Genomic DNA, 27152 nt, shown 5'->3' with positions numbered 1-27152 from the left:
CAAAACTTCTGGCACCTGAAGCAGTCTCCTCTCCCTCCAAGTCTCCCCCTTCAGGACCCACCCTCCCATAGTCCAGGCCTCCCTCCCCCACTAAGGCGTTGGGAAGGGTGGGGAGGCACCCACAGAACTAGCCAGGAGGAAACGGGATCTTTGGACTGGCAAAACCTGCAAAAGGAATCCCCACCCTCACCCCAAATGCCAACGCTTCAATTCCTACCCACCTCTCACTGCCCTCCCCCTTCTGACCCCCCCCAGTCGTGCCCCACAGCCCCCTTCATGGCAGCAGACATCCATCACACAATAGCCATATCTCTTAAAGTTGCTTTTTATTTGGCAAAAGAGAAGGAGAGAGGCACTGGACTGAGCAGGTGGGAATGGTGGTGGGGAGAAGAGGGGAAGAGAAGCTAGGTTTTCTTCCACTCCAGCCTGAGGTCTTCCAGCTGGGGTCTTAAGGGCGTGGGGAGGAGTTGCAACCCCTCCTTTCCCTGCCCACCTGCCATAACCCACCCAGGGTGGTGGTGCCAAAATGTGGGGTGGGAAAGGTCAGCGATAAATACCAAACTGGGGAGGCAGTGCTTATTCAGGGGAACCCTGATCAGAGGAAAGAGGGAGGCCCAAAGGTCCAGGCAGGATCCTGGAAGGAGGGGGGCCCACCATGCTTCTCTCTAGGCGGCCTGCTGTTCCTGCCCCTTCTTCACCTCGTCCTCTATGGCCTTTTGCACAGTGGAGATGAGGCCCTCCACGTAGGTCTTGAAGCTTTCCACGCTAGCGGGCAGCTGCTCACGCACTTTCTCCACCATGGGTCCGATTTTCTCTCGGAGGGCAGTGAAGTGCTTCTGGGCCTCGGTCTGAAACTCTCTCAACTTGGGGGCACCCTGCTCCCGGATCTCCTGCAGCTTCTGGCTCAGCCTCTGGCGCATCTCTTCGGCATGGGGGGCCACCTTCGCACGTAGCTCGTCCACGTGGTCCCGCAGCTTGTCCCGCGCTTCCTCGGCCACTGGCCTCACCTTCTCCTGAATTGTCTCCAGGTTCTGGCGGGCAATCTCCCGCACCTCCTGCCCGATGGGCTCTGCCTTGGCCCGGATAGCCTCTACTTCCTGCTGGAGCTTCTTGGTGAATTCATCAAAGTAGGGTTGGATATTGGCATTCACGCTTTCCAAGTGCTTCTTCAGCTCCTCGACTCCCTTTTCCCAGGCCTCTTTCAGCTCTTGCTTTAGTTCTTCCATCTCGGGGGCTACTTCTTTGTGCAACTCAGCTAAAAGCTGGTGTGCCTTGTCCAATTTCGGAACCAGGCTTAGCCTACAGAGAGAGGTTGGGGAGACCAAATTAGTGGGTGAGGAGAGGACAGAGTTGATGCTTAGCCCTCTTGCTCCAGCCCAGAAGAAGGAGGGAGCACCTCTCTCCTCGAGAAGCACCAGCCAGTTTTGACCTCCTGTTCTACTAAGGAAGGTCAGTGTCTCTGTTACCCCCTTTTACAATGTGGAGCAGAAGCGAGGAAGCCACCCTTTGCTCAGCCTTTATAAAAGGATTCCCCCCCCCCCGTCACATATACACCTCAGTTGTCTAATTTCATTTTTTTTAAAAAATCTGTTTATAGGGTTCATAAAAGGCATGTCTATTCAGCAGTTGCCTTAAAAAGTATATTTGATGCTCCTCTTTCAGCTATGAATTTGTGATGCTGTTCATTAGCACAGCCAGGGTGGGGTGGGGTGAGGCGGGTCAGGCAATCCAGCCCCTCTAGATTTTGCGAAGCTGTCCCTCCCAGGGAAGGCCCTTGAGATCAGAACAGCTGTAAGCCCCCCAATATCTGTTTTTTAGCCGGGGGGGGGGGAGGTGGATGGTGCTACACCACAGTTCCATGAGGGTGAACGGAGATCTGGGGCACTGGGTTTGGAAAGGCCTCCACAGATATCCACAAAGCCAGCCAGCCAGCCACTCCTCCCTGCCCCCCCCCTCACTGCGCAGATGGAAAGCCCTCCTGAGGCAGAAGCATCATCTCCTGAGGAGGTAAAGGGGAAGGAGCTTTGGCCACCCCAAAAGCCTACAGCCTACCAGTCCATTCCCTGCTTGCCCCATAATTGCTACTCACTCCATTTCCTTGCCCAAAGCAGAGTTATCCAGCTGAGTGACGGCTTCGCGGAGACCAGTCTTGATGGTTTCTATGTAAACAGTGAGAGCATCGTGCACGCGCTCCAAGGGGGTTTGTTGGGGCTCATCTTGCTGCCAGAAGTGGCGGGCCTGGGTTCCTGCAGAAGCAATGCAATAATGGTTAGAGCCTAAGGGCAGAGCGCTTAGAAAGGGGCAGTTAGAAGCGAGCCAGGTCTCCCCAGTTCGGCCCTGCAAAGGCAGAGCCCACTCCTCTAGGGCTGCTCCTCCCTCCACCCGCAAGCAGAGATTAGCGGAGATCGGAGCATGTCCTTCAGAGCTCGTCCCCCCAAGGTTCTTGGGCAGGAGTTGGGCTGCCTCAGGGAGAGCTGCCATTCCGTGCCGTGAGCACAGGGTTGGGGTGACTCACCTGTGAGGAACACCAGGGCCAGGGTCACCGTGATGGCTCTCATCTTGCAATGCGTTCCAACCTGGAGACTGCAAAAGGGGATCACGTCAGGCCAGAATAATCCTCAAAGATGTAAACAACAACAACAACAACAAAAGGATTTCTTGAGCTTTTCTCTCCCAAGACCAAGAAAGAGAGAAATTGGAAGTGAGGAGAAAAAGAGGCCTGCTAAAGATGAGCTATTAGCCAGAAGAGCCAATGGGAAGCCCCACATCCAGAGGCATTGGATCTAGGAAGCAACACAGGAGGACTAGTTACCGTAAAGTCTTGCTTGTGGGCTTCCCAGGAGGCACCTGACTGGTCATTTTGAGAAGCAGCCAGATTTGAGGTAAGGTGGGCTCCCCTTGGCATGACCCCACAGGGCAGCTCTTTCTGCCCTTAAGCAAGAATTGCTGCGCACAAGAGCTGCTATGTCCACCTAAACCAGCAGCAGCAAGATGCCCAGAGATGCTTCCCAAGCTGGGGCACCTGCTCATTGGAAGAGTCCAATGAGCTTCCCTTCCAAAGGCATACACCCCAAGGTATCCATTGATATATCCAAGAGGAAGCCCCAGGCAGAACAACCAAGTCTGCCTTTGCCAACCTGGCGGTGCCCTCCTGGTGTGCTCTGGCTGCTGTGCTAGCTGGTGCTGATGGGATCTGTGGTCCAAAGCACTGGGTGGGCACCGGGGAGTTGGCAAAGGCTGATCAAGAAAGAAATGGAGATGCAACTTCTCCACAGGGGAAGCAAAGTCTTTTCACAGAGCTTTGAGAGAAGGAGAGAGGGGGGGAGAGGGAGAGGGAGAGGGAGAGGGAGAGGGAGAGGGGGAGAGGGAGAGAAAGAGAGAGGGAGAGGGGGAGAGAGAGAGAGAGAGAGAGAGAGAGAGAGAGAGAGAGAGAGAGAGAGAGAAGCAAGCCCCGGCATAGTACCAGGAGAGGACCAGATTCTTACCAGTCCTTTCAGCGTCTGCTGCTTCGTGTGGCCGATCCTCCTCGGCGGTGGCTATTTATACCAGAGGTGGTTGTTTATTGCCGAAGATAAGTCAAAGCTGTAAATGGGGAATTCACTCCCAAGTCGTGACTATGTGGCGCTTAGAGTTCAAGGATCAAACACACATCCCCAGGGGGAACGCGCACGATCAAGGAGCAACAGGGGCCTGGCAAGGGACTCCGGAACAAACACAGAAGCTGGGCCCAGGGCCAGCTCTCTGACCCAGATTTGCACTTGTGGCCAGAACAGGAACCCCACGGACCCCTCTGCTCAGCTGGGCAGCCGCCAAGGAAGGAGATTTGCAAGGCTCCTGTTGTTGTTCCCAAGTGGTTTGAGGACTCTGTCCTTGGTGCATTTAGTAATAACTTCAGGAGAACAACTCTGTGACCTGAAGCTTCCCAGCATGGACCAGGCAAGCCTTTAACAACAGGCCAATAATTGAGGTTGTTCTCCTTTGCTGGGGGGCCAGCGTGCGAGGAAAGTTGTACCTACCATAAGCTGCTTTCTATCCTAGCCCCCCACTTCCCCAGGCGAAACCTCACCTCTCTTGACAAAGGCAAACATCAGAGAAAGTGGCTGACTTGGGCCTGGCTGCAAGCGATGGTGAGGGTTCACATGCTGGAACGCTTCCCCATACACAAGAGGAAGAAAAAGGTCTTTGCACACAGTAAATGGGCAGTTATCAGGGAGAAGGGATCTTGCATCAAGCAGCTGCCCGATTATTTTTCTTTGGAGTGCAAAACATCTGGACAGAGCCAGGCTAGGGAAAACAGCTCTATGGGAAGAACTACCACAGCTGTTCCAAAGATGTCTGGGGCTCTATCTACACCAAGAAGAACCTCCTGACTCCACTAAGAGATTAACTGCAAACTGAACACATTGTGCGAACTCAAGCATTTGGATGCATTTGCTTATTCTGCCTACTTCATTCTTGGATTGCTAGCCCCAGGGAGATAATGTGGATCACCTCTGCCCCACCCTCTGACCTGCAAAGTTTCCTTAACACAGGAAACTGCCTTATACCAGATGAGACTTTGTCTTGGCATGATACGGTCTACTCCAGCCTTTCCCAACCTGACGTGTTCCAGAAGTTGTTAAACTACAACTCCCATCAGCCCCAGCCAGGAAGGTCAAGGGTGATGATGGGAGTCGCTGTCCAAAACAATGAGGACGCTGGTGTCCTCTGATAAGGGCTTTCTAGGATCTTGGGCAGGCAAGGGTCTTTCTGAACATTTTTCAAACTTGATGATACCAGGGATTGACCTACTGTGGGCAGAGCAAGTGACCTGCCAGAGTTATGGACCCATCCCACGACTTCTGAGATTCCATCTCATTGTTCAAAGTTGGAAAGGCCCGCAAAGTGCCTTCTCAATGGAATGCTCTCCCCCAAGGGAGGCCCACCTGGTGCCAACCTTGCCATCCTTTTGTTTTCTAGGGCATTTAGGCAGCACCAATGATACCGTATTGTACTGTTTTAAATATGCTGACGTGATTTTATCACTGTTGTGTTTTACTTAGTGGCAAATCACTTCAGGACTTTATTCAGTGTGAAGCAATACATACATCCAATGAACCTCAACCTCTCCCTGAGAGTGCTGGATTTTACATCAGATAGGAAGGTTGGTGACTGTGTGGTGCAACCGAATGCATGAAATTCTGGGCATGGCTTTCTCTGCCATGGGGGGGGGGAGAGAGAGAGAGAGAGAGAGCCTGATTACATGAAACCTCCACAAAAGTGGGGCTGCCACTCATCTTAGAATTCACAGTGCCAGGAAACCTGTCTCCAGAGGGATGGGGAGTTACTCTCCAGAAGACGAGAAACACATCCTGACTCTGTTTCCAGATACGTATTAGTCTGTTGAAGCAAAAGCCAAGTCTAAAGGCACCATAAAGACTAATAATCCCTATCAGCTAGCACCATTTTGCATGTGTCCCTTTACTGCCATTCAATCAAGAGTTTTGCTATCTATGGCGCCTTTGAGGCTGGGGACACAGGAGAGAACAGCAAGAGAAACTCTGCCAGCCTTTTAGCTGAAACTCATACACATCAGAGCAGCCTTATTGAGGACTGCACCTGTAGTTCCATCATCTGCAGAGCATAGGAAGCTGCCTTCTACTAAGTCAGCCCCTTAAGGTCCAGCCAGCTCCATATAGTCAGCACTGGCTGGCAGTAGCTCTACAATGTCTCAGACAAGAAACAAGAAGCATACAAGGAATCCCCAATCTGGACTTTCTGGAAGAGAAATCCAAGTAAACCCATTTGGGCACCGTGCTCCATTCTTAGCCTCCCACCCTGGAAATGAATCAGCAGGACTCGCTGGAGTAGAAGAAGGAAGCAGTGGTGACACCAACCCATTCTCTTGCAATCCCATCACCCAAAGAAATGTGACTGAGGTTGTGGAGGCTCTGCTTGGAATCCTAGCCCAAGGCTATCAAAATGACAAAAATGCTGCTCTTGTATCAGCCAGCTTGGCTTTAAAGGACAACCAACGTTTCTGGTGGAAGCAAAGATCTCAGGGAGTACAAATTGCCACTGGATGCCACCAGTCTAAAACTCTCAACAGGACCCGACCTTAGCTAATCACTCCTTGGCATGCCATTTTCAGACAAAAATGCTCACGTTATGGTACCCCCACAAAGGGAGATGCTAAGCAGATACACACCAAGGAGCATTCTAGCCCCAATAATGCCCACTTCCTCTAGGTCATGAGCAGCGTGCAGCAGGAGGGCCTTTTGATACTAACCCTGGTGATGGGATGCAATGGAGGAGGCAGGTGGGGCCCTGCGATGAAACAGGTTTGGGAAACCCTGTGCTAGACAATTCAACCTGGGAGCTTTTGCTTGCGAAACAGATACTCTGTCACTGAGTTATGGCCCCTTCCCTCCCGCCCGAAGCTCTACTGATCCTGAAGTATACAAGGACCCAAACATGGGCTTGCGCTGCTACCAATGCAGCACATGGTCAGAACGCAAGGGTCCTCTGCCTAAGGAGGGTCTCCAGAGCCATCACTGCCACTTGTTCAGGGACAATCCCAGCTTAAGGCGCCACTACTCCCCAACCTGGACACAACAGCAAGAGAAAAGGCAGACCAGAACTACTGAGAGCCAATCATAATCATGGGTTTATTTGTCATGATCCCACGTCCAACTAAGTTACTAGTTGCAAAATGACCCACCGAAAACGAACAAACAAACGGGGGGGGGGAACTGAACTAAGATTTTGCTGAAAATCTGGGGAGTTTGTTTGTGTGGGTTCTTGTTTTTAGTCCAACATAAATGAGAAAAATACTTTGGACATTTCCCCCCAAAACAGAAATAATAGCAAAGTATATGATACATTCAACATATACTGCGAGTATTGATTACTACAATACAAAGCAATGATTAAAAACAAAAGAACACCCCCCCCCCCGCAAAAAAACAAAAACAAAAACAAAAAGTGTGATACTGCAAAACAGCATAGCCAGGCCAGTCCCTGCATGGCGGTTTGCTTGGAGGGTGGCTGATGCTGCTGTCATCTCTCAGGATCATGTAAACAGAAGGGAAAACCAAAGCAAGAGTCCAAAGCCAGGCTGGAGGGGGCTTTTGGTGCCTTTTGGCCCCTCCCTCCCAGTGGCAGGAGGGAGCAGTGAGCAGCCCTCAAATTCCCCCTGCCCCTCCATGGCCCACTCTTCTTCCTTGGTAAGCGAGTCCCCTGCCTCGGTGGAACCGCGGCCACAATCCAGCCTGGAGGAGGAGGAGCAGCAGGAGGAAGAGGCATCACCCCACCATCGCTTGCACATCTTGGTATCCAGATGCTGCTGGAAAGGTGAGTACGAGGAACAGGAGGATGGTGATGATGATGATGATAGCAAAAGAACCTCAGCCATGCTGGTCTCACACTTCTTCTGTGCAAATTCAGGAGGGCTGCATTGATATATATATATATATATTTAATCCTTTAAAAAATTCTTCCAAAAAGAGTCAGTAATAGGGATTCTCTGTTGCAGCTTTGTCAAAAGTTCCAAAGGCAGAAAAGATGACATGAGAGACTCCCCGGAGGCCCAGCCGCTGGAGGTGCCCCAGACCCTGGACCAGTCACAGAAAACAAGTCCCCCAAGGGCTGTGAGAGAGGGAGAGACAGTCTCCACAGCAACGCCAGGGGCACCACCGCTGCCACACTGGAGAAAAGCCAATACTGGGAGGAAGATGGGGGGAGGGGCAAGCAGCAACGTGGGGAGGGGTAGAAGGGAAGGGGCAAAATGCATCCTGCCTTTTATTAACAATTAATTTATTATTAATAACAACAACAACAATAATAATAAACATTTACCAAAACAAATTCCTACATGATCTGAAGGGAAAGCAAGTTAAAAACAAGAACCAGGTTTTCTCGAAACTAAAGGGGGGGGGGGAGAAGTAGGAGGACATGGAATTAAATGGGGGAGGGGAGAGATGTACAAAAAAGAGAAACGGAAGAAAGGACAGAGTGACAAAATTTAAAACAGAAAGGCTGACAGAGGAGAGACACACGAAAGCAATATTGCACCACTGCGGTGGGGGGGGGGAAGCAAATGGCCAAGGGGTGGGAGGCAACAAGTGATGCACGGAAGGCAGATGTGGAGGCTTGGCTCTCGGCCCCTCCGCAAGCATAGCCCCCACCACCCCCACCCTGCTCCCTAGCCTGGAAGGGCCACTGTAAAGGCAGATCATGAAGAGGCACCATCCAAAACAGCTGCTTATTGCTTGCGGGTGGGCAGAGCTCCTCTCCCCTTCTGCCATCAGGTTTTCCAGGCGAGGCTGGCTGACCCCTCCCCCAGCACCTGCCACTGACCAGGGAGGGGGGCCCTCCAAGCCGGCAGCTGCCCTCGAACTGCCCCCTACAGCTTCTGTGTGAGGGGGTTGCTCTGGTCCTTCCAGAATGGCTGGCGTCACAGGCAAATATGGCAATAATGAACATCCGAAAGGAACAAGCACACTGTTGAACCAACGAGGAGATTGAGGTGGAGGAGGAGGAGGAAGAGGAGGAGCCGCCACAAGATTTCCGTCAAGGAGAAACGGGACGGCCATTTGGCGCAACGCTGCAAGATACTGTTGGTTTGAAATGGACCTTTTTGTTTCAAAGCTGTACATACCCCTGCCGGAAAATGAGAGAGACAAAGAGAGGGGAGTGGGTGACAGGAGTACTAGACACCTGCCTACACTGCTACACAGAGGAACCTCACCAAGCCTTTCTTGTGCCCCACGCTGCTCCACACTCCCACCGCCAGGCACAAAACTGGCTGGCCTAGCAAGGCCCTCTTGGCAATGGCTTCAGGAGCAGGAATAGCTCACTGGAGAGCCAGAGAGAGCCCAGAGCCCTGCCCCTTCCCAAGGGCAGCAGTGAGCAGTGCACCTTTCGCACTCTGAGCCTACTAAGCCTCTTGACCTCTGACCCAGGAATGCGACATCCAACCTTGGATGCCCCAGGGACATAGACACAATATTTCCTCATGCCTGGCTCTTCTGCCTGCAAGGTCCCGAGACTTGCGGCTGATCCAGAGAGCTTTGCTCAGCTCCAGCAGCAACAGCAAACAGATAGGCCCACCCCTGTAGAAACTTTGGATGTGGCGCTTGCTTCCCCAGTGAGCACAGTGTAGCGCAGGTCCAGGTAGTGGGTAGACCAACATTAAAAAAGAGGGTACTTCCCCCCCCCATCCCCTTTCCTTCATGGAAGGGGTCCATGCATCTCCCCAGTGCCTGGCACAGGTCTGGACTCAAATGCTACTTACTGTAGCCTGCCTGCTCTCTAGACCCCAGCCTGCTCCATCCCAAAGGGCACCTCTGGGTGCTTGTAACTCAGCAGGACGTCAGTAATACACGTGGAAGAGTAACAAGAGGTGTTTAGATGCTGGTTGCCGTCTGCTAGGTTCAGGTGCTCTTGACCTTCCAAGTTCTCTCCACAGTCTGCAAAAGCAAAGACAAGGGAAGCTGAAGTGACAGCCTGGAAGTGTGTGTTTGGCTCCAAGATTTAGGAGCCACAGGGCATGCCAAGCGCAGCATCTCCCAGGCCCCAGGGAGAGAGGGCTGCAGCTCAACCCGGAAAGCTTAACAAAGGATCCCGCTGTCCCATCTAGATGTTCAACCTGGCTCACAGTGCAAGACGGGTGGAGTTGTTAATGTGCCCGTTCCCACTCCAGGCCCACATAGAGCACTCACAGACGCTCCCCACCTCTCAAATCCAGAACTGTCCTCGTGTCGCTTTCCTGGGCCTGGCCAAGCAACCGGGTCACTCTACCCAGCCTTAAGTCAGATGCCTTTGGCTGGACATGCAAAGAGGCACCACCTGGCAGTGCTGGAGGCTCCAAGCACTCACCTTCTTCACTCTCCCCATCATGGAGCGGCTGGCTGCCCATGAGGGAAGACTGGCTGAGCACAGCGTCGGACATGCGGGCAGAGCTGAGTGCCTTCCCTGCCATTAGGCTCATGCCTGGCAGAGTGTCCAGTTGTACCTGCAGGCAGGAGAAAGGAAAGGCTCAGAAACCTGCAAGGGGCACTGCTAAAGAATGAGAAGGGAGAGGCTGGCCAGAGGAGGTGGGACCAGGGCCTTCACCTCCACCACACCATAGAACAGGTGTGTCACCTTGACACAGGGGGCCCCCATCCCCACCAACACCCCTCTCCCCAACATACATAGGCATCGTCACTGTTTTGAATGGTGTGGTGTCTCTGCAAAGGCCGGGATCTGTGATGCACACCAGGAATCGGCCTTGTGGGATAACCCTCTGGCCCATCTGCATCTGGCATCTCCACGTGACCAGGAGAGTTTCTTTCCATGCAACCTGTGACCATGGAGTCTTTGTGGGCAAGGGAGAGACAGACAAAAAAGGAGGGAAGGGAAAGACCATTATGTCCCTTCAAAGGCACCCATTCCCCAACCACAAGTACCCTAAAATTCTTCTGGCTCAGGCCATAAGTACAAGGAGAGAGAAACCCTTTTTCATTCCTTTTTCTCATTCACTGCACATTCTTTCCATCAAGACGTTAATGGGAATTACCCCCTTTTATCCTCACAATGGCCCTGTGACAGAGCACAACCGGCTCAGGGCCAACCTGCCAATCACAACACCCCCCTCCTCTTTGATTCTCAGCAGCAGCAGCAGAGCCACTTCCTGGTATGAAACCATGCTTTGCGTACTCTCTGTGGCACAGCCTGTGGAGATGCCCCTGGATATGGGAGGAGCTGAGAGCCAACTGCAGCTCCTTGGTGGGCTCTACCCAGCACCCCAAAACAAAACAAAAAAGGCAGCCTTCCCTCTCTCATGTGTGGGAAACCTGCTGTTGGACACACAGTTGTGCAAAGACCCACGAGCAGCTCCTGTTCCCTGCAGGAGATCCTTCCACAACAGACATAAAGTGCCTAGCCCAGCCCCACAAGGCACAGCCTGCTTCCTGGCATGGGCCCACCTTCCCCTATTCCACACAGTGGAGACATGCAGTGGAACAATTCTAAAGGGCGGTGCTCCTCGTTCCAAAGGGGCCAGGCCAAAGATCAACTGCTGACAAAACTGTTGTACTTGCAGGGTGTAAAGGCTGTCCTTTATCACCTCAGGAGCCACCACCCATAAAGGCACAGAAAGGGCTGTTAGCAGGCAGCGCTGTGGACAGATGGGAGGCATCTGCACAGCACAACGTCCTCACCTGTGTCTCCCCCAAAGCTCTTTCATCGGGCCTAAGGTGCAACAAGCCCTGGCTCTGGCCAATGAGTAGGAGGCATGGAGGTGGCCTTTTTGTCAGAACTAAGATTCCGTATGAAAAACAGGGACAGGAGGAAAAGAGCTCTTTTGGGTCCCGTCCCCCCGACTGTTTTCAGCCCAGCTTGTTGTTTTAAAGAACTCTTAAACTTTCAGAAATGGTGCTTAAGCATACTTTCCCCCTCCCTCCTCCCTCCTTCCCTATCCCTTTTTCTTTTTTGTGTTGTGCCTTTTAGAATGCAAGGGGCAGTGGCTGTGGGTTTTTAAAAATAAATAAGTAAATAAAAATCTGTAAGCTGCTCTGGGAGCCTTTTCAGCTTGAGAGAGGATAAAAAAGGACTTCAAATAAATAATTAGCCAGGATTTCACAATCCCAAAGAGTACCCAGGATTCCCGTCTATCACACCACTCTTTCTATATGTAGCAGTAAAGCTAGAGTCAGTTTAACTTTCCTGGGAAAACAAACAGAGGATGCTTCAGGCAGGAGAGGGGAAATATGGCCGACTCTGCCACCAGAGAGGCCTCCACCCTCCTTCCTGCTCCTCCTCCAAATGGAGAGGACTTCCAATGACCAGCTGCCTCCCCCTGCCCCTGACATCTGCTAGATCTTGCAGCAGCATCCCATTGCCACCACCAAAATGAGCAGCAGGCCATATTTAGCCAGAGCAAGACAAGGCAAGGAAGAGAAATAGGGTCCTGATCAGGGTGCTTTCATCAAGCCCCAGGACCAGGCAGGGTGGAAGGCATCACACAGGAGCTCTTAGCTTGGCTGAGGAGGCAAATGTGAAGCCTGACTTCCTTGCTTTCCTTCCCTTGGACCACTTTCCCATGAGCTGAGAGCACCAAGAAGCTCCTTTCCCTCCTGAGCAAATTCACCCCCCATCCCATCCCCGTGCCACAAACACTTCCAGAAGCATTTGCTTGGTGTCTGAATGCTGACCTGCCTGCACTCTTAATCCCCTGAACAGGGGGCGGGTGCGCAAGGCACCACCATTCACACAAGGTCAATCCTTCTATAACAACTTGGAAAATGGCTCTGCGGTATTTACCTTGCTTGTCCTCCCATTTCACAGATGGGAATGATTAAGACCAAGAGAGGATGGTGGCTCACCCCAGAATACATGTGAGTTCCCAGCTCAGCTGGGCCTTTAGCCTGCCTCTCTCAGAGCCAATCCACTGAACTGCCATTAACTCAAGCAACAAGCTGGAGGGCCCTAGATGATCAGAAGAGATCAGCTGGACAAGGGCAATGACTCTTCTGCTCCCAATACCTCTTAATGATCTCACAAGGAATGTATGAAGGCAACAGCCACCTGCTGTTGTTACTCCTCAGAAGATGGTATCAGGAGGCAGGCAGGCTCCAAGCTTGAGGTTTCCCTTTGTTGGCATTTCCTCTCCTCCAGCCTCCATGGATTTGTCTAACCCCCTTTGAAAGCCACGGGCCATCATGACATCCTGTGGCAGCCAATTCCATAAATTCCTGATGTCCGGTGCAAATAAGCCCCTTCCCTCCCTCCAACCACCTCCCTGGCCACGCCCGTAAGCCATTGGAGCCTGCCCTGCTCTCCTCCCACCTGCCCATTCTCCATCAAGACAGGTGCCACTTGCAGAGCAGCATGCGAAGGCGGCCTGCTCAGCAACCCAGGTCCTATTCCTCAGAGTTTCTCGCCTCTTTCCGCCCCCCGTCTGCCCTGCTCATCCAGGCCAGCCCCACCCAACCAGCCACCCAACAGTGCCCTGCTCTGTGGCCCTGGGTAGGGCCTGGCCTTACCTCTACCAGGCACCTTATTCCGACTGAAGGTGGCGGCTGGCTGGTGCCTGTAATGGTGCGCCCCCAATTCCTGCTCCTGCTTGGCAGTCCCAAACAAAGCGTCTGGGTCCCCAGGACCACCGGCACTTAAGAGCAGCGGAGCCTCGTGGCAAGCTTTGGTCTTATTGCCTGGGAAGCTGTCCCGTTCCCCTTCACACACGCAGTCCACTTCCTCCTCCATGCTCTCCGAGTGGACCAAGGTGGGCTGGTGAGTGTACCCGTGGGCCGGCACCGAGGCTGGCGCCTGCTGGATACATTCGTGCGCCCTCACTTTCAAGAGGTGCTGGGGACTGGTGTGGTGGTGGTGGTGGTGGTGATGGTGAGGGTGGTGGTATGTGTCAGTGTTCTGATAAGGCAAAGACAGAGCCTGGCGCTCTGACAGTTTCTGGGCCACGCTGGTAGCCACATGTCCGCTCTCCCCTTGGCTCATGTGCCGGATCAGCTCCTGGAATTCCTGCTGCTGCTGCTGCTGCCGCCGCTTGATGAGCTGCGCCACCTCGGCCTGGGGCAACCGCAGGTCCGTGTGGCCTGTGAGTGAGTGCCGGGGCGAGAGCAGGCCCTGCAGGATGTGTGGGACTTGCTGATGCCGGCTGTAGTCTGGTGGGGTGGGGGACAGCAGCGCCTGCTGCAGGGCTGACGTGGCGTAGTGCTGCTGCTGCTGAGCGCTCTGGGAGAAGCTGGGGAACTGCTCCACCTGCGGAGGGAAGCCCACTGCTGTAGCTGGGCTGTAGCTGCTTGGAGAGACACGGGCCTGCTCCGGAAACAGGTGGGGGTGCAAGTGCACCTGGTCGTAGCCAGTTGACGGATACCTGTGTGGATTGAGAGAGAAGGAAGGAAGGAGGCTCTTTAGGAGCACAGGAGACACTCCAGGGAACCGTGCCTCAAGTGCTTTGTGGAAGGAGGATTTGGGCTGGTCTTCAGCAGCAGCCAGCCAGTTGGCCCAGAAAGAAGAGCTGACCTCATCACTTCCACAACCCACACCATCCAGCCTCAGGACAGAGAAAAGGTTCCATTCAGAGAGAGCCGGGCTAATAATCAATGCTCAGCTGCCCCTCTGCCCATCTACCCAACCCTTTCTCGAAACCTACTTAAGCAAGATGTCATCATTACCTGCAGACCCCACAAATGGACCAGGCCTAGCCTGGGAGAGAAGCACTGTGGTCCAGGGAGGACACCACTTGGGAATCTCGCACTCTGCAAAGCTGCTAGCCAGGCCAACTGTGAATTGGCACACATAACACCCCGAAACTACCCCATTGTTGCTATTGCCATACCTGTGAGATTCTGCGTTGTCCGCGCTGAGCTGCTTGGAGAGGGGCCTGTGCCCGTAAGTCAGGGAGGCCATCAGACTGGCACGATGATGCATCTGCAGCTGATTGGCACTGGCGGGGGTGGGCATGCCCCGCCCAGCCTGCAAGAGGCTGCCGCCCATCCCATCTCCTGGCTCCTGCACTTGGATGGCTACCGGTTGCCCCTGCTGCGGCATGCCCATGCAGGAGAGGGCCACATTGGGGGGAGGTGAGCAACTGCCCGACTGCTGGAAGATGGCGCTGTGAGACGGCATCCCTTGGAACTGCGACGGCGAGGCTGCACCTGCGAAATGGAAGTCTTTCCATTAACTGCCTTGGCTGGGATTCACTATGGCTGCTCTCTGTGTAAGCGGGGGGAGGGGGGGTTCTTTGCCCACCATTTCAGGAAACAACTGCGATTGTTCACTTATCCCTGAACTAAGTTCCAATGGTGAAGGTGGCAGACTGCCTAACCTGGGATTCTCCCAGCTAGCTGGAGCAAGCAACCCCCGGCGGGAATAGGGACAAAACCCAAATGCAGCTCGGCAGGAGAGAGATGCTGTTGGCACTTACTGTGGCTCTGGAGCATGCTACTGCTGACTGGAGGGGGGCTGCTGTCCGTTTGCCTGAAGAGATGGTTGCTGGGATGGTTTGGAGGTGGGCTGGAGGGCTGGATCCGTAACCTGTTCACACACACACACACACACACACACACACACACAAGCATGTGAGTTATGTTTATGTCACCAGAGAAAATCGCCAGCACAGGCCTAATGGCATCATCATAAGGGTGAGCCAGGCAATCTGTGAGATTTTATGGCATATCAGCACCCAGGCTGCATTGCACAATACATTGTATTATGTTGCCACGAAGTGAGAAGGCAAGAGCAGGCCTGGGCAAAACACACCACCACTGCCTTGGCCAAAGCTTACCTATAGCATGAAGTGGAAGAAGGGTGGGGTAGGGGACTGATAGTGGAAGCAGCTGGGAAGGAGGCTTCCTCACTTGGCCAATGCCCCAGCAGCCCTGCCATTCCCCAGCCTTCTCTATGAGGCAGTCCTTGCAGGGACTACATGGGCCTGTGCAGCCTTTTCCTGAAAAGAACGCAATAAGACAACCTCCCAGCTCAGAAGATTCCTGTCTGTCTAAAAAAAAACAACCTTTTCTGCGTATTCCATCTAAACTTAAGCACCTCTCCTTTTTTGCCTCTCAGCTTCACAAATGCAGCCACCAAGGGAGCTACAGCAGGCCAAAGCGCCTAGGCTGATCAAGCTGAGACTGGGTCCCTTTGAGCAAGAAGGTGCCAACACTTTCCTGCAAGGCATGGAGAAGGCTTGAGGCCTAACAAGTGCAGGAGCTGTTCCTTACCTCTGAAGCTGGTGAGTGAGCAAAGCAGGCTGGCTTTCTCCTGGAGCTTGCAGTGGCGGAGAAGGCTGAGGAGGGCGGACACAATCCTGCGCACCACACAGGAAAGAGGAAACAAAGAAGAGTGCTGGTGAGCAGCGGCATCCACAGCACACTCTGAGAGCACTCTGCAAAATGGGGGCAAAGCAGCCGCATGGAGCCAAGCAATGCCAAGGCGTTCAAGCAACTCTCTTCCTGGCTGCCTCAGAGAAAGCAACTTGTCAGACGTTGGCCCAAAGGGCTGGCAGCTGAAGCTCAGGAACGGAGAGAGATGCTGCTGGCAGTTACTGTGGCTCTGGAGCATGCTGCTGCTGACTGGAGGGGGGGTGGAGAGCTGAAAGGGCAAAAGGACAACCTGGGAAGGAATTGCAACTCTCCAGGTTGACCTATCTAAAGAAAGAGGGCCAAATGGGGGAAGAGTTGGTTCAATTGCTGGCAGCACAGCATCTCCAGCTAAAGCTGGTAAAGATCCTTGCCTGAAACCCCGGCAAGCCTCTACCAGCCAGTGTAGATAATACTCGGCTAGATGGACTAATATTCTGAACTGCTGTAAGGCAGCTTCCTGTGTTCCTATGATACTGACCAACAGGGAGGAGCATTTCAGCACTAGACAATTCTCTCTCTCTCTCTCTCTCTCTCCCCCCACCCACCCACCCACCCCAATGAACCACAGTGGAAGCGCTTGACACAAACATGCTCATGGGCATCGGGTGGGGGGAGGCACAGGAAGCTGACTCCTACTGAGTCAGACCTTTGGTCCACCTAGCTCAGTCTCTTTTATACACTGACTGGCAGTGCCTGTTTCCAACAGGAGTCGCTACCAGCCCAGCCTGGAGATGCTGCTGAGAACTGAACCTTCTGTATGGAAAGCATACAGTGGCATTGGGTTAGAGCAGTTTCCCAAACTTGGGTCTCCAACTGTTTTTGGACTACAATTCCCATCATCCCTGACTATTGGGTCCTGCTAGCTAGGGATGATGGGAGTTGTAGTGCAACAACAGCTGAGGACCCAAGCTTGGGAAACACTGGGCTGGAGCCATGTCCTAAAGGGGGCTGCGCTAGCATGGCACAGTCCAGAGCAGAGACATCCTAGTCGCTTATGCCCTCCTCCTGATGCTCCTTGGAAGTGCCAGTACCTGGATCTGCTGATGAAGGATCTGCTGATGCTGTTCCTGCTGGTACAAGATGTGCTGCTGCTGCGTCTTCTCCAGGGTCCTCTCATCCATGTGGCCCCCATACATCTTCTGGAGCTGCTCACACTCCTGAAACAACCCACCAAGTGACCTTTTGCTACTTCTTGGCTAAAGAAAGCAAGAGGGGCTATGGCAGAAAGGGGAGGCTCACAGGCAGCCTTGCCACTGTGGCTCTCTCTGGGTTTCAGATGAGCCCCGGTCATTGCTTCAGTGGCACTAGGAGGAGAGACCCACATAGCACTTGCTCCTTCAGGCACTGCCAGCAACAGCAGCAAGGTAGCCAGGAGGGGCAAAAGCCCCAGATGGGGCCAGCTGGATGCAAGACAAGAGAAAGTCCTCTTGGGACTTGGAGTGTTCCCTCCCCACCACAACTATCTCAAGGGCAGGTCATGGGGAGCATCTTATTTAAACGGGGTTCACCATCACATCTTTTTCTACAGGACACTGGGAGCTGCTCTAGTGCTGCGAGGACTCCAAGGCTGCTTTACATTTGTGGCAGAGCAGGAGACAAAGCTATTATTCAACCTGGCCTAAGAGCAAGATACAGGGAGGATGCAATGAACAATGGTGGGGTGCTAGTTGAAAAGTGGCTGGATGTTGAACAAGGAAGGAAGCTTTTCCTGGGAGGTGCAGAGCTCAGTTCTGCCAGGAGCCTGGATTGCTGGCCTATGCTGCTCCCTTTCTTGCCTGGCTTGATTTCCGCCCTTGCTCTCCTCTCTCAGTACCTGCTGCAGCTGCTTGATGCTGCTGTGGTTGCCCATCTTCTCCAGCTGGGCCTTGAATGCCTGGATGCTGGCAGCCCCATCTGAGAAACGGCGGACCGGAGAGAAGCGCTCCGTGGGGAGGTGCAGAGTGTTGGAGTCTTTATAGACATAGCTGTGCATGCACGGAGACAGAAAGGTGGGATTAGAGGCACCAGCTGAACCAAAGCCATGTTCCCAGCAGCCTGGCCATGTTCTGCCCCCACCCCCACCCCAGTTTGGGCAAAGGAACTTGCCAACTTGCTCTGTGTGCCAAAGAGATTGGAAGTGTGGTGTCCTGGGGTGCCTGCAACCCTAGAAACAGGAACGAGTGGCTCTGCTCCAGCACCCATCAGTTCTCAAGCCATGTGGGACACCCAGCAGACCTTCTAGCTCCCAGGGCCTCAGACTTTTGCTCCCTGGCATTAACCGCTGGAGGACCTGCATTATCCTGCACAAATAAAAGGGGGTCACTGGCAAGCTGCTGAATCATAGCACCAGAGAGTGCCAAGAGCAGGGGATCGTGTCCCAGCCGGGGAGGCCTCGGCTAACTACTAAAGGTGTCCCAGCCAATTAAGAACATAAGAAAAGCCTGCTGGAAGAATAGCCCAGTGGCCCATCTAGTCCAGCATCGTGTTCTCACAGTGGCCATCAGGTGCCTGTGGGGAACCCACAAGCAGGACCCAAGCACAGGAGCCTCTCCCCTGCTGTGGTTTCCAGCTCGATGCAGAAGATAACCATTGTGGCTGGTAGCCATTATACAGTCTCTTCCTCCTCTATGAATTTATCTAATCTTATTTTAAAGCCATCCAAGTTGGTAGCCATCACTGCTTCCTGCAGGAGTCAATTCTATAACTTAACTACGTGCTGTGTGAAGTTCTTTCTTTCATCTCTCCTGAGTCTTCTCTTCCAACATTCAGCTTTAATGAATATCACAGTGTTCTAGTATTTCGAGAGAGAGAAAAACCTCTCTCTGTTCACTTTCTCCACACCGTGCATCATCTTCTACACCTCTATCGTGTGCTCCTCTTTTCTCTCAACTACAATGCCCCAGATGCTGTAACCTTTCCTTCTAGGGGTGTTGCTCCTCTCCCTTGATCATTCTGGTTACCCAGCTGGTTCACAGTATCAACAGACTTGGGAAAGGTGGTCTGTGATAACTAAGCACTGGGAAGGGAAGACCCAGAATCCCCTAGGCACTTCAGACTAGCAGGTCCTCTCAAACGGCATGCTGCCACTTGTCTCTCTCCCCCTCTTATCACTCTTGCCCTTGCAGCAGCCTTTTGCTGACAGTATATTACATGAAAATATGATGGCTGGGAGGGCAGTGCCAGCCAAAGGTTAAAGGACAGCAAAGGACTCCACCTCAGAGGGCACCTGGCTTCAGTAGAACCCTTTCTTCTAGCTGCAATGCCCACAGATGCCCCGCGCTAAAAAAATTTAGAAGGAAATGGGTTTGCAGGTCCACAGCCTCTGCCTTCCCTGCTGCAAAGCCCTGCTAGACTTGCCCTTCTTTATATGTAAGCAAGAGATTGACAGGAATCGCTCACTGCAGAATGTAGGGAGACCCTGAGCATGTGCAGAGTATACGATCCCCTCTCTGACTTATAGCTCAATGCAGCGCACATGGTCTTGTTAGGAATTAAGCAGCGCCAAAAAAGTCCCACCTCTCCACTCCCAACCACAACATTGGATCCAAGCAAATTGTCTTGGGGTGGCAGCCCAGGAAGGTGGACAACAGAGATGGGCTCTGCAGTGCAGTTTCCAACTGTGTTCCAGCAGAGCAGGTGGTTCCCAAAGAGCAGCAGGGCTCAAGCTGCTCAGCCCAGCTTAAATAAACCCTGGCTCTGGTAGGCATCAGACAAGATGCAGTCTGGCTGAAACCCCTCTTGAAACACAAAGGATTTTCCACTGGCCATGTTGCAGGGTGAATTGACTCTCGGCATATGCCCTGCCTAGGAAATCCACTTCTGATGCCACCGCCAACCAGTTAAATGAACTTCAAGGGAAACAGCAACCATTTCCTTGCAATGTTGTGCCAGTTGTGGGTGGCTGGAAAGGGGATTTGACACTGAATCATTGGTGGATTCAAGAAGAGCCTGTTTATGTGCCAACACCAAAGTCTATAGTGATTAGCTACTCAGGCCTTGAAGTCACCTGGAGCCAAGAGAGCTGCAGAAACAGCTCTTATCTCTTTCCCACCTTCCCTGGTGTAATCCCTGGAGAAGGGCAGGTGTGCCAGGAGAGAGGCCTGCGGTGGTCTTCCTTGAGCCAGCAGGAGGAACTGGGCACCTGGGAAATGCACTGAGAGGCTGGGAGGAAGGAGAGGCTGGGCTCAGAGCTGCCTCCGCCAAAGAATTCTGTTTACTCAGCCCCACGATGTCCCTGTAAGAGTCACACAGGACTGTGCTCCTGTCCTGCAGCAGAGCTTAACCAGGAGTTACCCAGGGCCAGCACAGCTTATCTTTGCTTTCCTCAGGTTCCAGCGTGGCGCCAGCATGGCCTCAGCCAGCTCAGAGTTCAACTGTTCCAGCTGGCGATGTCACTGCTCAGCTCAGAAGCTATCCTGACGACAATTACAAAACAGGCTTGCAAGCCGCAGCAAGGTGGGTCAGGAAAAGGGCTCGGCAGCAGCAGCTCACACCTAGGACTAAAGGGACAGGAGGACAGCAGGGTGGGAGGGGGCGAAAGGCTACAGATCATATGTGGACAGACTTGCAGCAAGAATCCAGGGTTGTGTGTGTGTGCGTGCGCGCCATATCATGGAGAGCCCATTTCGCAACGGTCAAAGGTTGCACTTGTTCCTCTGCCACAGCGTCACCCCCCTCCCCTGGAATTTTAGCGAGGAAACATTGCAGGCAAACACATACAGTTCCAGTGGTGCCAATCCCATGACAGAGCTGTTGACACAAACAAGGTTCAAAGATTCTCCTCTAAGGGCTGTTATGGTGAGGTAGCAGCCCATACCTCTATCAGACTATTCCATCAGCCTCAGGTCACTCAAACGATGCTGTGTGAACCCCGTCCACCAGGGGTAACAATCCTGCAACTATGTACGTGGTCACTATTCATATGATGTGAAAGAGAGTCAAGTCGAGAGCCCCTGATCATTGTTGGGGGTGGGGTGGGAGGAGGAGGAGCCGCTGATACTCTCTCAACTAACTTCCACTGCTGATTCACCCCTTCAACAAATGGGGTCAAGTGGAGTTTTGGGTTGTTATTCCAGGGAAGCCAATTGGTCAGACAGAAACAGCTGTGAAACATCCTTTCTTACAGAGGTTTCCTGCTCCCCAACAGAGTAACAAAGTGCCCCACCCTTGCTATGCCATGCCTAGGCCTGAGCGACAGCTGCCTCCTGCCTAATCTTCTCCTGCATGTAGAGGGCCTGGAGGCAGGGCAGCCCCTTCAAGAGCCTGATCCAAAAAAGCCTTTTTCTTTTTTTTCTGCTAGGGGGTGCCATTCTGCCCAGGACAGGTTCCCTGGTGCAGAACTGCCCAAGCGGCCGGTGCCACCTACTCACCGGTGCTGGTCGGGTGCCAGGTGTGATGCCCGGGAGCGGAAGGGCTGCTGTCCTAGCTGCCTCTGCAAGTCGGGCGGGATTTCCGCGGTGGGGTTGGTCATTGCCAGTGTGTGCCTTTTTGACCTATTGGCCAAGTATCTGCAACAAGCAGGAGCACATTTGGTGAGAGGGAGGGGTGGGGGCTGTGCCTGGAAGCTCCAAAGAGGGAGCGAGGGGGGTGGAGAGAGGGGACAGCGAGGCAGTGGAGGCACCCACCACCCAGCTTTCTCAAAAGGGTTTCTTTAATGGGAATGGGGGTGGGAGAAAGACCGCCCTTTTGGGGGCCCAGGGAAACTCTGGAGAAAGCAGAAACGCCAGCCTACAGAAAACCCAAGCAAAGCATTGGTGGAGGTTAAGAGCAGGATCAGAAGGTTGCAGCAGGTGTAAGGAGGAGGGCTCCTTTCTTGCCGGAAAAGGGGACTGTGGGGGAAGGTGCTATCTTGATGCTGGCACTTGGCCAATGAAGCTAATTAGCTTCCTGGAGAAACAGGCAGCTCATTCTGACACAGGACTCCCAAGCAGAAGTCAAGGCCTCACGCACCAGGAAAACTGCACACGGGGCAAGTCCCCTCAGCCTTTAAGAGTTACCCAGAGGGGAGAATTTCCAATGGTGCAGCCTTTCTAAACACGGTGAGGTGGGGAAAAGAATGGCTGCGACAAGGGTTTCGTTTGTGCCACTCTTAAAGGAGCAGGAGCCCTCTGCCCATCCAACCATTGCAGCACTTGGTCTAAGCGATGCTAGAAGGAAGCACCAAGAGCGCCACCTAGACTCTGTTCTTGGGCACTTCCAGGTGCACCTGGGCAAGAAGAGAGAATAAGGGGTTGTCCAACACAAAGGGAATTGTTCACGTCATGTATGCAAAAGCTGCCATGTTTCAGCAAAAGTTAGATGGAAGGGCAGCCTGGGCCTCTGAAAGACTCACTTGCCTCCAGGGAAGGGAAAGTTTGGAGGGGTGCCACCCTCACAATTCCTGGATCTGTGTTGGGACCAGCTTTTACAGGGCTCTCAGATGAGTAACCTACAACATGGCTTCCTGAGTTCTCTCCTAATTTCATTGCTGAGAGTGTCGAGTCCATTTATCAAAGCCAGCTTAAAAGGCAAGTGAGGAACTTTGTTCAGGGAAGCCGGTGAGCTTTGGCTATAGTATACTTGTACAGACTTCAGAGATTTTAATGCCAATTACGATGTGACCAAAGAGGAGCAGCAATTAAAGCTATTTGCCACCACCGCCACCACCACCACCACACAGGAGGAAAGCAGAGTTAAGAGGATGGAGAAGAGTTAGTGCTGTGGGAACAAGCCAGCATCTCAGGTGGAGATCATTTCCTAAAGAGCTCTAAATCTGCCACTTGCTAACAGTGTTTCATTTTGAAATCCCAGAGACCAATCTTTCCCTTAACTATATCAAGCAGTTTCGGAGGGAGAGAGAACAACGAGCTGCAATTCAAGGTCAGGTACCTCAAACAAACCCAGGGCAGGAGGTGAGAGGCCAGCCCATGGGTCCCCTCCAAGGTTCTGCAAGCAGAGCAGCTAACACCCTTCTATGAAGGTCAATATTTGCACCCAGCCCTGCAGGAAGGATGTTGACTCTTGAGACGTGGCAACCCGTGGCATGGTGTGACAGCCAACGGTAAGTGGGAAGGCAGGCAACACCATATTCTCTAGCCACGTAGTCTCATCCCAGTATGTGAGGGGATTTGACTCAAGTATGTTGGTTCCATTAACCTGCCCAGCAAGACTGATATCTGTCCTAGCCCAAAGGCAATGGGGAGGGGACATAGTTCACAGGCAAAGCACCTGTCTGCCATGAAGGAGCTCCAAGTTCCATGTACAGCATCTCCTATTTCATTTTTTGAGAAAGAGGTGATGGGAAGGAGGCTTTTCTGCCCAAGATCCTGGAAAGCGATGACTGGTCAAAGTTGGCAAATACTGGGTTGCAGTGGTCTCGGTTTAAAAACAGATTCAGGCAGACAGGTGTATGTATAAAAAGAATCCTAGTCCAGTGACCACAGTCTCCAGTTAAGGGAACAGAGGCAAAGACCTCCATGAACCAAGAAGCTGGGCTCTAGATGCATTGCCTACTAGACTACTCCAGGCTAGATGAAGTACTGGATCAACTCAGCATAAATATGTTCCATGAGCCATTATAAAGGATATCACACAGGGTCAGATTTCATGCCACAAAGGCAGTCTCATCTGATTTACATACTGCAGCTCTGCCCCATCATACAACGACTGCTGTTCACCAAAGTATTGAGGGTGCTGGAGAATGGAGAGTGGGAACGGAGAAGACTCTACATTCCCAAGGGCTTTGAAGAGAGGAAAGAGGAACCACTAGAAAGCCTCCCCCAGACCACAGCTAGCCCTGATAGAATCCTCCATGGATATTTCACTCCTTTTAAAAAGCCTCAACTGCCTCACTAACCAACCTTTATACCCAGTTTCTGTATGCCTTCTTCTGTCTCTAAAGGGGAAAGGATACCCCAATCTTCAAGGAGGCATCTTTTCCAAGCAAACTCTGAGCTCTTTACAAGCAAAGCTAGTTGCCTGGAAATCAGGAAGGCTACTGTTTAAATAGCAAGCTACTTGGTAGATGCTGTTCACAGCTGCTACCAAGGCAGCCTGCAAGACTTTCCTTGGGACACAGGCTACAAGGAGCATCAAAAGAAGCATGCTAAAGTGAACAGCTTCAGCAGCAGCATTGTAGTTGACCATTTTGGACCCCCATCAGCGAGAACAGATGTAGCCAGGGTGTCAACTGTAGGCATCTTCTTCCAAGAGCTATACTAACAGCTGAGGCCCCCAATACTAGAAGATCCACCTACCCAGGGAGGTTAGTGGGAAGACCAGGGGAGGGAGCAGGGGCAGGTCACAGCTGCAGCAGAGTCCACATAAAACACCAGTTCCCAGAGAAGCAGAGGCAAAGCAGAAACCACAAGCCAACCTGCTGCCTAGCTATGGCTAAAGCAGCTGCCAGGCACCAGAGGGTGCCTCCGATGACAGCAGCAGCACCACCACCACCAGCAGCAGCAGCAGGAGCAGCAGCAGCAGCAGCAGGAGGAGTGTTACCTCTGCACAGCTTCCTGATCTGGCTCTCCATCTGAGCTCTCCTCATCCACAGGGGTCACGGCGGGCACTGCCTGGAAGGACAAGAAAGGGAAGGGGGCTTGGCTCTGCAGAAAGGTTTTTACACTCCACACTTGGCACCGCTCCCACACACTCCCACCCCAGAGCCAGGCCCACCTGAAGTTCATTGCTTCCACAGAAGATAAAGATACCCCAAGAAAGATTCTGAACTACAGAAAAGGAGACCGAGCTCTTCCCCAAGGGAGAAACATCCTAATGCCCCTTAAGTCCAAAGGACTCAAGAGGGACATGCTTGGCAGGGCTGCTTAGTTTGTGCCAATGAATGTCTCAATAAAAAGTCTGCCTTGGCCTCATTTCCTAAACAGGTTTTATAGGGTTAGTTCTTTGTTTTTAAAAAGAGGAATCCTTCAGATGTAAAAGGGAGTTAGGCCATGGAACTGAGAAATACCATCTTGTCACATGCACTTGATCCTGAACCCAAAACCCATGGACATAGAGCAAGCCAGGCAGTCTCAGGTGGGGAAAGGGTCAGTAGGAAAACTAGGGAGAAAAACTGAGTTCCAGAAGATGCATCCTACACCAGCAAGGATGAAGGGCCAGCTGAGAGAGGCACTCTGCATGTGGCAGGGCCACTACTTTTATCTGCCATGAGTAAGCACAGAAGAAGCAGAATGCAATCACTTGGCCCATATCCATGGAGCTGTGAAATACTGTGAAAAGTGGGCACCGTGCTGTGCCAGAACACCCCACCTTTCAGTTACTTACTGGTGTCATTGTAACAAGTGGAGAAGGGCCGCGGGGGCGCTTCAAGAGCTGTTGTGCGTGCAACTGGATATTGGCTCCTCCATCTGATGCCCTCCGTCCAAGGGGTCCCATTCCATTCAGCAACTGCAAAGTTGGGGGCTGCAGCAAGGACTGTTCCTGCAAGAAAATTCTGCATCTATACCAAACCCTGGCTGCATACCTCAAGAGTCAGGAGAAACAGCAGGGTCTGATGGGCATAGAAGAACCATGATCACACTGAAATAGCAATGGAGACTTCATCCCCTTAGATTGGCAGCCAGGAGAGTGACGACTTGGGTCTCCATGTCATACAGCTGCATGGGTGGGTGGGTGTCTTCTTAATTTGGTTTCAGGTCCAATTCAACAGGCTCATGAAGCCATGGTAGCTGGTAATCTCACAGAAATAGGGACTGATGCTCAGAGTTCCCAAAGTGTTTCCTTTGCCATACCTTGTACTCTAACTGACCAGTTGGTTGCAGGTGCTGCATCGGAAGCATGTTGGCTGCCATGTTCATGTTGGGAGCAACCTGCAGGAAGGGGGCCTGTGGTGCGATGCGTGGGAAACCCGGTAGCAGCTTCTGGAGATCCTCCATCACCTCCGTGCTGCAAACACATGCATAATAACAACTCAGGAGACGGTACACACAATCCTGCTTCTCTGCTCACATTCTGGGCTGCTTGTTTGTTTCCCACCACTTAGGAGCAGCAGAAGGGAGGCCAGCATTTTCCAGGCCAAACTTGTTAGATAATGTGTCACTACAGAGATGACACCTGGCACTAAGGTGAACCAGGAGCCAGGTCCTTCTTAGGACAGAGGGCTGCAATACTGGAGGGGAATTTGCAATGCCCTTTGATGGCTCTGGGATTGTTTGTAAGAAGCAGCAGGCAGTGTGGTGGGAGTGCCCCAAAATCCAATTATTCTGGACAACAACCATATGAGAAATATGTATGATAACCAAGCAAATGCTAGAAATCACCCCAGAATTAGTCATACTAAACATCTTCCAAGACAACAATGCCCACCTACACCACAAAGAACTCATAACCCACCTACTCTCAGCAGCCAGAAACATCATAACCAGACACTGGAGAAACCTATCAGGAGTAAGCATGGACCAATGGTACCAAGTAGTATGGGAAACAGCCCTACTAGAAAAACTAACCAGTAAGCTGAAACTGACATGGGGACAAATAGAACAAGATGCCTTCACCCCGGTATGGGTCCCCTTCATCACACACACAGCCCAACAAGATAATGACAAAAGTCTACTGACATCATACAAATCAATATGGCTAACCTGACCAAAAACACTCACCCACCCCACTCACACAGGAAACCAAAGACCACCACAGCCAACTACAAATGATCAATCACACCCTACGCCAACCCTGACCTCTCTCACCACCAAAGGAGCATAAGTGAACAACAGAGAACCTGCACAAACAATGCTGACACCAAACCCTACATATATTAAGTAAAATAGAAACATAGTCACCCCACCCCCACCCATTCCCCCATCCCACCCACCTCTTTCCTCCTTTTCTTCCTAATGTCTCAACAAACGAAATTGACTTGTAAAAATGTTACATGGAAAAAATATGAGAGAGACATTGCACTACCTTTGTAAATCAAGAAAATCTTTAATAAAAAATACTTTAAAAAAAAGAAAGAAGAAAAAGCAGGCAGCAAAACTCACCGAGGATCAGCCACTCCCACAGTATGCCTCCTCATGGAGAGGTAGCGGACCAGAGCTTCAGGGGACGGCTCTTCCCCTTCATCACTATCCAGAGTCATTGCACCATCAGTCTAGGGCAGAAACACATACCGTAAGGCAGTTTGTGGGGAGAAATGCAGAAGCATCTGTGACTAGCAAGGGGAGATCCTGGAAGACAAAAACGACTTACCTCCACTATTTGGTTCTCAGGGTTGATGAGCTGCACTTGTGGGACACTGATGCTCACTGGGTTGCCCGCCTGCTCTGCCTGCAAAGCAGACACAAAACCAAACTGTGAACACCAAATGCAAAAAGCCCATGGAAAGCCCAGTCC

The 27152-nt window shown here is 52.3% G+C and overlaps 2 protein-coding genes across 4 annotated transcripts in view; both read right to left on the bottom strand.

The window, feature by feature from the left end:
• Nucleotides 1–307: 307 nt before the first annotated feature.
• APOA1 (apolipoprotein A1) lies at nucleotides 308–3617 on the bottom strand. Its single transcript, XM_033171612.1, has 4 exons — nucleotides 3486–3617; nucleotides 2516–2583; nucleotides 2090–2246; nucleotides 308–1299 (listed from the first exon to the last, which is right to left on the bottom strand). Exons 2-4 carry the CDS (start codon nucleotides 2556–2558, stop codon nucleotides 666–668), a joined length of 834 nt encoding a protein of 277 aa, XP_033027503.1. The 5' UTR covers nucleotides 2559–2583; nucleotides 3486–3617; the 3' UTR covers nucleotides 308–665.
• Nucleotides 3618–8167: 4550 nt separating this feature from the next.
• Nucleotides 8168–27152, bottom strand: part of SIK3 (SIK family kinase 3) — a 96406-nt gene continuing 77421 nt past the window's right edge. The window contains exons 10-25 of one of the 3 annotated variants that reach the window (XM_033171610.1): nucleotides 27009–27086; nucleotides 26801–26910; nucleotides 25553–25706; nucleotides 25086–25241; nucleotides 24303–24373; nucleotides 21194–21331; nucleotides 17659–17809; nucleotides 16877–17002; nucleotides 15705–15790; nucleotides 14909–15018; nucleotides 14321–14639; nucleotides 13008–13855; nucleotides 10176–10339; nucleotides 9859–9994; nucleotides 9275–9449; nucleotides 8168–8644 (exon numbers count right to left, since the gene is read on the bottom strand). In XM_033171610.1, coding sequence (XP_033027501.1) covers nucleotides 9292–9449; nucleotides 9859–9994; nucleotides 10176–10339; nucleotides 13008–13855; nucleotides 14321–14639; nucleotides 14909–15018; nucleotides 15705–15790; nucleotides 16877–17002; nucleotides 17659–17809; nucleotides 21194–21331; nucleotides 24303–24373; nucleotides 25086–25241; nucleotides 25553–25706; nucleotides 26801–26910; nucleotides 27009–27086 — 2805 coding nt within the window. In that variant the 3' untranslated portion in view covers nucleotides 8168–8644; nucleotides 9275–9291. The remainder of the gene's footprint in view (nucleotides 8645–9274; nucleotides 9450–9858; nucleotides 9995–10175; nucleotides 10340–13007; nucleotides 13856–14320; nucleotides 14640–14908; nucleotides 15019–15704; nucleotides 15791–16876; nucleotides 17003–17658; nucleotides 17810–21193; nucleotides 21332–24302; nucleotides 24374–25085; nucleotides 25242–25552; nucleotides 25707–26800; nucleotides 26911–27008; nucleotides 27087–27152) is intronic. The other 2 variants (XM_033171609.1, XM_033171611.1) reach the window with 2 other exon arrangements.

The sequence above is a fragment of the Lacerta agilis genome, chromosome 15 (assembly GCF_009819535.1).
Source record: "Lacerta agilis isolate rLacAgi1 chromosome 15, rLacAgi1.pri, whole genome shotgun sequence".
In the NCBI taxonomy this organism is placed as follows: domain Eukaryota; kingdom Metazoa; phylum Chordata; class Lepidosauria; order Squamata; family Lacertidae; genus Lacerta; species Lacerta agilis.
This window is presented reverse-complemented; position numbering and strand designations above follow the sequence as displayed.